The sequence below is a fragment of the Larus michahellis genome, chromosome 7 (assembly GCF_964199755.1).
Source record: "Larus michahellis chromosome 7, bLarMic1.1, whole genome shotgun sequence".
In the NCBI taxonomy this organism is placed as follows: domain Eukaryota; kingdom Metazoa; phylum Chordata; class Aves; order Charadriiformes; family Laridae; genus Larus; species Larus michahellis.
The window spans coordinates 41,376,712-41,388,782 of NC_133902.1; the positions used below are offsets into that span (position 1 = coordinate 41,376,712).

The 12,071-nt window shown below is 38.2% G+C and overlaps 1 protein-coding gene across 3 annotated transcripts in view; it reads left to right on the top strand.

Annotated features, from left to right (window-relative positions):
* FAP (fibroblast activation protein alpha) overlaps positions 1–11,863 on the top strand; it is a 43,477-nt gene extending 31,614 nt beyond the window's left edge. For 2 of the 3 annotated variants that reach the window (XM_074594968.1, XM_074594970.1), the window contains 6 exons: positions 901–955; positions 4,165–4,264; positions 7,317–7,381; positions 8,273–8,345; positions 8,620–8,693; positions 10,558–11,863. In XM_074594968.1, the coding sequence (XP_074451069.1) occupies positions 901–955; positions 4,165–4,264; positions 7,317–7,381; positions 8,273–8,345; positions 8,620–8,693; positions 10,558–10,659 (469 nt within the window). In that variant the 3' untranslated portion in view covers positions 10,660–11,863. The remainder of the gene's footprint in view (positions 1–900; positions 956–4,164; positions 4,265–7,316; positions 7,382–8,272; positions 8,346–8,619; positions 8,694–10,557) is intronic. The other variant, XR_012588364.1, reaches the window with a different exon arrangement.
* The last annotated feature ends 208 nt before the right edge of the window (positions 11,864–12,071 follow it).

Sequence of the window (12,071 nt, forward strand, 5' to 3'; positions counted from 1 at the left end):
CCCTCGGCCTTCTCCAGGCTAAAGAGTCCCAACTCTTTCAGCCTTTCCTCATAAGGGAGATGCTCCACTCCCTCAATCATCTTAGTTGCCCTTCGCTGGACTCGCTCCAGCAGTTCCCTTTCCCTCTTGAACTGGGGAGCCCGAAACTGGACGCGGTATTCCAGTTGTGGCCTCACCAGTGCAGAGTAGAGGGGGAGAATGACCTCCTTCGTCCTACTGGCCACAGTCTTCCCTATGCAGCCCAGGATTCCATTGGCCTTTTTGGCAACAAGGGCACATTGTTGGCTCATGGATAGTTTACTGTCTACCGGGACCCCCAGATCCTTCTCCTCAGAACTACTTCCCAGCAGGTCCACCCCTAACCTATACTGGTGCTTAGCATTCTTCCTCCCCAGGTGGAGGACCTTGCACTTGCTTTTGTTGAACCTCATTAGGTTCTTCTCTGCCCAGCTCTCCAACCTGTCCAGGTCACGCTGGATGGCAGCACGGCCCTCTGGAGTGTCAGCCACCCCTCCCAGCTTGGTATCATCAGTGAACTTGCTGTATGATGTTTAATCTAGTCTAATCAGGTGGTTTCTAAGTATGAGAAAAAATAACTTTTTTTGCCAAGAAGCCAGTTGTGCAGAGTCCTCATACACTGGAACAAAAATTATTATGAAGAAAGTACTAATTTCAGCATTTTCTGTTCTTTCAAGAAAAAGTCTTCCTTTTCCTCTCAAATATCTATTAATTGAATAATTGATGCTTTGTAGAAATCAGACATGCTATGCTGATTGTCAGTTTGCTCAAATTGGTGGGATGTGTGAAGAAAGTGAAAGAAAAAATCTTTTTTGCTAATTTTTTATAGTATTAGAAATGTTTTGTAATAATGCATTTATATCTGCGATTTTCTTTTCACAGAAAATTTATAGAAATGGGTTTTATTGATGAGAAACGAATAGCAATATGGGGCTGGGTAAGTGGTTGGCGTTTTTGTATCTATCTTCAAATAATCCTGCAGTATAATTTTTTCAGTTCTTCCTTATTCTGTCCTAAATCTGTATGAAGTTTTCTCTGCCAGTGTTTGATAGTATTGCCAAAGGGAATAATTCTTGTTTGTGCCTATATACATGCAATTGCAACAGTCCAAGCCCCCGAAAAGGGATCTTTGGCAGCTCAAGAGGGAATTTTGAAAAGCTTATGTCATACATTGTTTGGACTTGAAGTTAAGCAAAACTGAGATGTTTTAATTGGCTTTACTTTTAACTTAGGGACTTACTGGCATGGTGTCAAAATTCAAGTATTGTCCTTTCTGATCTGAGATTAAAATCCTATGAATATCTCTCATCAGACATGTGACGCGTGCATCATTCTGAATCACTGTATACTTGGCTGGCTTTGAAATGGTCAGCAGGGATAAACATGAGTCTGAGGTGTGGACAACATTGACAGCTTCACCAAGAAGTGGAAAAATTGGACAGTATAGGAGTCATTCCAAATAATTAGCCAGTCTATTTTTCATCTTTGATTTTTTCATGTACTTTGCTTTGTAAGTCTTTATTCTTAAATGGCCAAATTCCACTACCCTTAGGCACTGAGAAATAGAGTAGCCTACCTCAAGTACAAATTTTAGGATGGAACTGCCTTCTAATAGGAGAAAAATTATTATTGGAATAGTTTGGATTCTTTTACCTGTGCTGTCAGCTTCAAAGTAGGACGATTCATGGAAATGAGATGCAAACTTACTAGTGGTATGGGAGAGCTGAAGACAACTTCAGTGGCACAAATGCCACACAGCCCTTTTATAGAGATTTTTAAAGATGTTTAGGCCATCTGACTCAATTTCTTATGTTCATCGTGAATGACTGGATCAAGAATGCATAGACAGAACTGAAGCCCTGCTTCCTACCCAGCTTCAGCAGCTTTAGCATAACAGAATCATACTATGCAGCAGAATGAGCAGATAAGCAACACCTGAGGGTCTCGTGGATTAGGGACAGTACTGTAAGGAATGCTAAAGGCAGTTGGAGGCCAGACCTGTGTTAGCCACCCTTACTCTGTCTCTGAGTGATCAGTATCAGCTATCCAGCAGTAACAGGCAGCACTAATTTTAAAAATTTACAGAATAAACCGGTATGTTAGCCACTCATTAACATTATACAATATTTTTCTCCTTATACATGTTCACTTTTCTCTGATTATCTTTCAGAAAGACCTTTTATTTCATTCCCTTTAACTGCCTGTCTTTGCCAGGAGAATTCTTCTGATCTGTCACTGTTTGTTTTGTTTATTTTTTTACTGGTTTTTGTTTGTTTGTTTGTTTTCATTGGCCCAGTTTCATTGTAAGAGGCCTGCCCAGAAACACACTAGAGGATGGATCTTATAAGATTCAGTTCAGTCGTAACTATAGAATTTGCCTGAGCAGGGTTGCTAAAATCTTTCTATGAAGATTTTACCAACTAATACTTAAATTACTTTGGTCAAACACTGCTATAACACCAGGATAAAATGGAGTACCATATGGTAAAATTAAGTGACACAGACACTTACAAGTGAGTAATTCTAAAGTGACATTAAGTTAAGGCCACATGAAAATATTTTATTTTTTTTAATCACATCATATTTTATTTCACCACAGCGTTTCCAGAACTGATTAAAAGATTTCACACATCTAAAGCATTGTATCCCAGTAGCAGATGTAATATTCAAATAACAACACTATTGCCAAACCTGTCAGTCTTTTTTTCCATTTTTTTCTATTTATTATACCATTTCCTGGTCTATAACCTTTGCAAGGAGTTGAAAGGTGTCTCCTTATTTGTAGCCTACAGCTTGGCAGGTGTGCAGGGACTACGCAGCTCGTTGTACTTTCAGACTCACCAAACTCTTCTAGGTGTCAAAAGCTCTTAAATAAGCACTAAAGAAATTCAGGTTTTGAACTCTATCTCTCTGCCTGTTACAGTGTATAGATTCATCTGCCTGATCCTAATCCTTTACTTTTTAGCTTTGTGGACTGTTTTTTTAAAAGATAAATGAGTCAATCAAACGAGATGGAAAAATTGTACAAATTATTGTTTCCATTAGCATATCTCTCACTGTCATTTCAAGCTGGAATGTCAAGAGGAGGGAAGGACTAACTTTTGTAACAAAAAATATTTAATAGTTTGCTTGTTTCCCTTAGTCTTTCATACACTACTGATGAGGTTGATAATCTTCAGAATTCTTCATGATACACCCCATATTTTTATCCCTCTCTCACTTACAAAGTAAACAGTAACCCATTATTACCCAAAGACCTTATACAAGTATTTTCCAACCCCAGTTCCACATCCTATGGACAGCCAAACCAAATGCATTTTATTTACAGTATCTTCCTGTCTCAGCAACTAGCCTCGCACAGTTGCACACATCTATTTTGCTATCCACGCTTACTTACTACTTTACCTAACTTTCAGCTGTGAACTTATTCTTCCTTGCTGGATCCCAGTTTGAGGAATCAGGCCAGAAAATAACAGGAACAGCGGCAGGCAGTAGGGAGGAATTGCGCCAACCTCAAGTTCTCAAGTAGCTGAGCCTGTTGGTACCGATGATGGGGCAGGTTCAATATGCCGATCATTAGAAAAAGCTAGGTAGTTTGTTAAGGGAGGAAAACACCCTGTAACTCTTCTTGGAGGTGCAAACTGAAAGGATGAGAGGCAGCGAATCCAAATTGCCACAAGGGAAGTTTTGTTTAGGTGTTAGGAAAAAAATTTTACTTAACAGTGATCAGTGTTCAAACAGATTGAGTAGGGAGCCGGTGTAGGGAACGTGACTCTGATCAACAGCATTTAAATCTGAAGTTAGCCCTGTTTTGAGATAGAGGTTGCACTAGATTACCTTGAAGGACCCTACCAACTTAGATTTTTCTATGATTCTAAGTGGTAATAAGAGTATACTGTGATAAGCATTGAAGAAGTAGTAAAAAAGAAGTGATTCAATAAAATTGTCTAATCTCTCTCAGAAGAAATCACATCAGATCCATTTGAAATAAATTAATTTAAAAAAAAAATTAAAAAGCTTTTGTTGCTTTGTCCTCCATGCATTCAAAGCAAAATATTTACTTTGGAATTAATTTATATGAGTTTGATTCAGAAAACAAAATGATACTTCACCAATAATTTTAAACTGTCTGTGATTTCTCTCTAGTCCTATGGTGGGTACGTAACTTCTTTGGCTCTTGGATCTGGCAGTGGAGTATTTAAATGTGGAATGGCTGTGGCTCCTGTTTCCAGCTGGGAATATTACGGTATGGAAACTTGTCATAAATACTGACTTGGAAAGCAAGATGTAGCATTTAATGACTTTCTAAATGAAATCCTTGCAGGAGACTGGCGGTATGAAACTTACTTAAAGACATTGCAATTATCTAGACATAAAACTCTTTAAGTTTAGTGTTTTCCTTGGTGAAAGTAACTGCAACTGGCAGTTTGAAAGAGACTTTGTCACACAGAAGAAGGTATGCCCAGATAATTCCACATGCACATCTGTAACAGTAAGTGTGTAAAGTCCTCTTGATAAACAGCTATACTGAGGAGTGTTCTTCCTAAAAATCCTGTTAAAAGAGTATCACTGAATTCAGAAACAGCTGAAATTATTTTTCTGCCAGCAACGGAATCACAGTGCACTTCAACTTCAGATACTGCAGATGATCTCCGTCAGGAATCAGTATCTCTGATGATTGCAGTTATTTCCCGAAATAAAGAGAGGGACTCAGTTGTGCCTGATACAATTTTTTTAAAAAATATTTCAAAATATTTTTCCCTTTCGACGTTTCTCAGCCACACCTCCTGCATTGTTGTGTTACAAGACATATTTTTATTTATGTTTATTGACTTAGACCCCAGACTGTTCAGAGGAAACAACTCCAGGAGTATACTCCTAGGTCCTTACTGTGTGAATAAAGCAGGCACATACTCATACTTACTTGCAGACCTGTTAAGCTTTTGGCATGGTGTAAAGGAACCTTAGTGTAAAAAAGAAGCATGGCATACATGTTTTCAGTGAGCAAAATGTAGCACTTTGAACACATTTACTTAGCATATGGTCGTTTGCTAAGAAGTCTTGGTTATGAGTAAATTTTTGGTTAAATGGGAAAGATTCCTTCCCTGACTGCTAGCACAGACATTCCTTGTATTTATGGTGTTTTGCAAACAAAGGGGAAAACATTTGTATGATACAGGAAGCATAATCTTCATGTTTTCACTGGCATCAAGATTTTTTAGAGACATTTTCACTCATGATCACAAAATTATTTCCAGAATGCAGGCATAAAGCACTATTTTTGAAAAAGTCCTTCAAAAAAAGAAGAGTCATAAACATTTGTCCAAGCCTTGAAAATTGAATTAAGTTTTTAAGATAAAGTAGATTAGACCCGCACCATTGAATTTTTACTTTAGCTGAATTTTCAGGAGGGAGTTAAAGAATCTTACTAAAAACACATTGTAAAATCCAAACAGGCAAAAGTACCTCCACTAAGGAAGGAAGGAAGGAAGGAAGGAAGGAAACAGAAGGAAGTCATGAGTCATAAGTTTTGGCAAACAGATCATGTTAACGTCAGGGTGAACTGTGTTAGGGGCAAAACTACAGGATGCTACATATTTGAATCTTTAAGTAGTATCAGTATGTCAGAGGATGTACTGTCCCCTAGAGCTTCCAGATTCTGTCCCACCCTCTTTTAATGCACAGATTAGAGTCTGGACTATAATCTTTTCTCTGAAATCCTCCCACTCACCTCCATTTTGTGTCAGAGTTAATAACAGTTGAACAGTTACAAGATGGCAAGGGAAATTGCATTCGGGGACGATGTATCATTAAAAGCATTAGATCTGTGATTGTTTTATTAAAATTCGCAATTTATCTCCTTTTTCTTCCTCAGTAATTGACAAGCCGAATCTTCCACTTAGTCATTATAATGTAATTCTGCTGACCTCTGTGGACTTGTTGTAGCTATACTGGTAGAAGAGAGTGGAGAATTTGGCTCAGAATACTGTAGAAATACCAGCCATTCAGAAAGAGTCTATTTTATTGAAAACTTAAGCCCAATATGGTTGTTTGACACTGTGTTGACAACAGATATTGCACATTTTCTGTTTTCATTGAATGATAAAGGATTTTGATAAAAGATAGGCTACTTCTTAGATTTTTTTGGTACTTAGTTTATTACAAATCATCATCAGGAGCCTTACTTGGCTGATCTGGGAGACATAATACATGTCTTTAGCACTCAGTGGTAACATATGTGAAGGATACATAATAAACCATGGTAACATGAGTACATTGAATCATTTTCCTTTCCTGGGAGGATTCTCATTTCTGCTTTTTAACAAAATTATTCTAATGCAGTGTACCAAACTGGACAACAAGGTAGACAATCCCAATTCTTTACTGATTACAGTGGCCATCACCTATCTTATGGGAGGGAAAGATGCCAGCTCTTCTTCGTCAGAAAGCCCTGACTCTGTTAAAAAAATAAAATTCTTGTAATACTGCAGCTTGACTGCTCAATATGTGTCAGTTACTCTTTCAAGGCAAGGTCATAAAGAAAGTAATGTTCTGGTAGTGACAGCTGCTGCGTCAGTTTTCCACAAATTTTCCTAACAGCTCTTAGTTAAATTACAAATACCCAGGCAGCTCAAAGATAGCTGTTCCTACTGATTTCTTGGTGATAGATAGTGTTCAGTTATTCACATTTTTTTTGTCAAATCTGCTAACAGTCTTTGTTGTAGTTAGAAAAAGGAATTGAACAGAGACCTCAACAGCAATTGCACCACTTTTTCAGTGCAAGCCTGTATCATTTCCTGCTCCCCTTAACTGCTGCACGTATGCATTCACTAGGAAAAGGACAACATATATATCCATATATATGTTATATATATACTGTATACACACATACACATCCCAGATTGGAATTCTGCTCAGCTTCTCTTACAGTTGTCAAAAATAGTCTGTCATCTTTCCACCATGCACCTTTACTGGCTCATTGGCTCATTTGCTGACTTCTGGAGTTCAAGCCAATAGCATAAAGCAGTACAAGTTGATTACCTTTATCCACAAAACTTCTGTTGGTTCCGCAGATGAGTATCAAACCATTGTTTCTGCAAGGACAGTTTGGAGGACTTTTATTAATTAACCTTCATAGTTCATTTTTTAAAATATGTCTAAATTTGGTGTATTGGGAGGAAACCAAGCAGAACAGATACAGTTAAAATAAACAACATCTAATTTGCCTCATGTCACTGGAGGCACAAAAATATCGGTACATTCTTTATCTATAGCTTTTTTCTTCTTTAATATCATAGCGTCTATCTACACAGAACGATTTATGGGTCTTCCTGTACAGTCCGATAATCTTGAGCACTACAAGGTGAGAATTCTCTTTCTATGTTGATCTGCCTTAAACTTGAATCACACTTCTTTGGACAAATAAAACTGTGAAGAAAGAAAATGACCCATTGTCTCTCATAGTGGCAGTCCAGTAGCAGCTAAACTACTGCTGTGAAATTTGTATCTCCATAGTTACTTGTGGGTTTGTATTTATCAATCCTAAGTAAGCTAAATTGAACGATCTTTATTTTCTTACATGGACAAGTGAGACAGTTCTTCCAGTGCAAACCATTAGCCTAGGAAAGGACTCACGTGACAGGGGTTAAAATGTTGATGTTTATAATGTTTTGGTTGGTACTGTTAACTATGGTATGCAAACTGCTTCATGCCAATTTAGCTCTCTGATAATAACATCATAAGCATACTAAATGGCCAGAACAGCTTTCCCTACCTGGAACAGATTGCCTTTCTTCTTTTCTTCACATTGATAGGAAGTCTGTAGCTTCCTCTAGCTGCACACATACCAGCTCTGGATACAGACAGGCCTGAATTAATGTCCAAAGAAGTTAGTGGAAAGATTCCTATTAAAGATTTTGGATCGTGGTCTCAGTACCTGTTCTCCATCCCAACTTAAAGAAAGAAATGCTCAATACCAAAGTGCCCTGGTAGAGCTGTTTGGGTAGCCAGGAATTATAGTGTTCAGGGAATGACATATGGCAAGTGCTGTGCTTTTCATGAACTGGCCCTTAGAATAGGCATTAAGTATATATGGCTTCTACTATAATCTCAGATTGATATGAAGTCACTGCTATCATTATTATGCCAGCCCAACTCTTTGATTGTTGTTCTAATAGGTAATGAAAGCCTTTCATCTCTGTGACTGAGTGGTTTAAATTGAAACTGCTGAACTGTTCATTTTTCCTCTCAACAGAATTCAACTGTGATGGCAAGAGCAAAGAATTTCCAAAACGTAGAGTATCTTCTCATCCATGGAACAGCAGATGGTGAGGTTTGCACATGGCAGTACAAATACAGAGCCAGAATCACTTTGTTTGAAAAACATTAGGCATCTTTCTGTGCCTTTGATTAGGGTCAGTACTTAGATCTTTGGTAGATTTCCATATGACATATTATAAGATGCCTACTCATTCTCAGTAATGTCAACTGTATCACTTGATAATTGGTGGACACAACTTAATGCACTATAACTTTATGCTTTGTGGTATTTACACGTTTCAACAGCTCAACAGCTAATCTTCTTTTTTTTCCCTTTTTCAGATAATGTACATTTTCAGAACTCAGCTCAAATCGCAAAAGCTCTGGTTAATGCACAGGTGGATTTCCAGGCAATGGTAAATAACAGACTATTTTTAATTTTGAACATTGGTTTATAGCTTTATCAATAAGTTTATCTGACATTTGGCAATGTTTTCAAGAACCTAGTTCAACTGAACATGCTTCAAAATCTGGCAATTGTGAGTGCATTTGTTGCTCTTCATAAACAATTTCTTCCTCAGAGGATTTGTCTGCTCTTTTTTTTTTTTTTTTTTTTTCCCCTTCTTGCCCTTTGGATGCTAGCAGGATTTCTCAAGAATAACTTAGAGGCTTTTAAAATGAACCAGGGAGAATGAGAATCCAGCCTCCTTATGAAAGTTGCTGATAGCTAGTAAAAGAGAGAATAGATGAAGGAGCTGACTTCTGGGGCCAAAATCATCACTGGTTCTGATGGATTCTATCTTGAACTGGACATGCCTGCCACAGGCACGAGGTGAAACAAGCAAAAAGGGTACAAGTAGTATATTCAGGATCAGAAAAAAAACAAGTTCTCTGCAAAACTTGCTTGGCGTAGCAGGTGCAGGCAAAGAGAGAAACACATAGGCAAGAGGTTAGAGGATATAAATGAGGAATGCACAGGGGAAAAGTAGTTCTGAATTACATGCCCCTTCTCCCCTTTTCTGGGGGGCTAATGACCAACATATTTGCCTGCTATCAAATATACTGTCCTTCTGCCTGAGTCCACTTTCCCAGGGCCATGAACTCCCCCAAAAGGGATCACACAGGGATTCCCTTGTACTCAGGTTTTGTAGGCCCTTTTGCGTATTCCACATTTTCTGCCTCCTTCACTGATATTTAGCAAACGCGGGTTATTTCTCAAGTATCTGGAATACTGTATGCGGTTGTAGTCATTCTAGTTCAGCTACAGGGGAATGTCATTTATTTCCAAGAGTTAGCATAATTCATTTGTGTATTTTATTTGCAGTACACCATTCATAATGTTCATGGCCCTGCTGTAAGGCAAGATATTTTTAATAGAATTCCAAAACATTTAGCTGAAAGCTTGTTGCCTAGAGCCCAGTATTCCTAAGCAAGACTGTGACCCCTATTGCCAAGGCCATGCTGCAGGTCAAAGGCATTTCTTCCCTAAGGGAATCTCAAAGCTTCTTTGCCTGACTTGATACAACTGACTTGTCAGTACTCAGGCAGTAATGCTTACTCCTAGATTACAGGAGGTTTAGAAACTTTTTTTCAGCAAGAATATGAACATAGTGGAAACTGATGAAAAAAAAGATTAGCAAGTCATAGAATAGCAAGTCATACCTTCAGGTACGGTCACTCAGCCACTTCACTGGACAGCCTGTTCCAATGTTTGATAACCCTTTTGGTGAAGAATTTTTTTTCCTGATATCCAATCTAAACCTCCCCTGGCGCAACTTGAGGTGATTTCCTTTCATCCTATCGCTTGTTATTTGGAAGAAGTGACCAACACTCACCTCGCTACAACCTCCTTTCAGGTAGTTGTAGAGAGCGATGAGGTCTCCCCTCAGCCTCCTTTTCTCCAGATTAAACAACCCCAGTTCCCTCAGCTGCTCCTCATAAGACTTGTGCTCTACACCCCTCACCAGCTTTGTTGCCCTTCTCTGGACACAGTCCAGCACCTCAATGTCTTTCTGGCAGTGAGGGGCCCAAAACCAAACACAGTACTCGAGGTGGGACCTCACCAGTGCTGCCAACTACACTATTTCTGATACAAGCCAGGATGCTGCTGGTCTTCTTGGCCACCTGGGCACACTTCTGGTTCATAGTCAGCTGGCTATTGACCAAGTCCCTCTGTTTTCTTGATGCATCCCCTTTCTTCTATATGGTAGTAAAATAAAGTCCTTGTATTATTTTAACTATTGCAGAATTGAAAACATCACTATTTTTTTTCTTTTTCAGTGGTATACTGATCAGAACCATGGAATTCCAGGCCTTTCCAGCAAACATCTCTACACACATATGACCCACTTCCTCAAAAAATGTTTTTCTTTGTCAGAATAAGTAGGCTATTCAGAGCACACTAAGGCATCTGATACATCTCTGGGAGAATGCAATGGTAACAGTGCCCAGCTTATATAATTTTCAGGTGAATTGATAACAGGAACTTTGACGTTTTAAACTTGATGTTTACATCCACTTTTGATATTGTATATTAGCAAATGTTATGCTAATACATGTTTTGGCACATTTAACACCTGTTTGATAGAAAAAATAAAGTCAGAATGTAAAATGCCATGTGGATTACTGCCATCTTGCTTAAACTAACATTCCGCAAACCAAAGATAGGTGGTCCATTGCAAAGGCACACTGCCAGTTGAATATGCTTGCATTTGTTAACTGCAACGGTAAAATGGGAAAGGACAAAGAAAGCAGTGCACATACCTAATTAGCATCCTAACAAGAACCAGTTTCTCAAAATTTATTTCCAGTTTCTTGGAAAGAATCCGAGCAGGGATAGGAACACACAATATTTAAAGCTGAAGTTTGGATAATTATCGAGAATATTGAATGCTGTGTTCAAATTTTATTCAACTCTTATTTGAAACCTTTATTCTGAAAAGCTCTCAGCGTTCAGGTTTAAATATGAAAGCAGGACATTTTAGCTATTTTATCTCAGTGTTTTTCCTCCCTGTATTCAGAATATGTGAGACATATTAGCCTGTTTTTAATCTCTAATCATCACCTGAGCATTCAAATTAATCTCGATGTCATTCATCCCAGACTGGAGAGGAAGGATCAAAGGATTATACAGGCTTTCTTTGCTTTGTTTCCAGTGAAACTATTTTAGGGGGTCTTTTAAAAATGCTAGAGGCTAATAATGATTGGAATACTTGTATTCTTTTGATTAGTAATTAAATCAGTCCTGTTGTAATACAAGAATATGAACAAGGTAATTGGCAAGGGATCCGTTGTCATGAAATGATTCTCTGGTCATGTGTTTAAAAAATTCTGAGTTAGCCTACTGCATAAGAACCGTGATCTGTCTAACACAGTATCTCATCTCTGCTATTTAGCTGGTGAGAGTACAAAACAACCTGAAAAAGATTGAGGAGTAGTATTCCCACAAACAAGCTGTTTCCTAACTCTCAGTCAGAGATCAGTTGCTGCTTCTTTGTGGAGAAGCAAGGGGTTTCATTTGACCCTCTTGACAAAAACATGGGGTTTAGCCAAAATCATTAAAATGTGGAAGTGATTTGCTATGTAACAGCTTCCTTCGTTTTGTTAATGGCAATATCAAATCTGATTTTCCACACATGAGAACATTCCTCAGACACATCTTTATGTAAATGTAGTTGCCAAGCTGTTTGTAATGGTTAAATTATACTTTGATGGGAACTCTTCAGAAAATACTCAATTAGTTCAGGTTTTTTTGGAAACGCTGCCAATTACGTGACGTTAATGAGCTTTTTGTT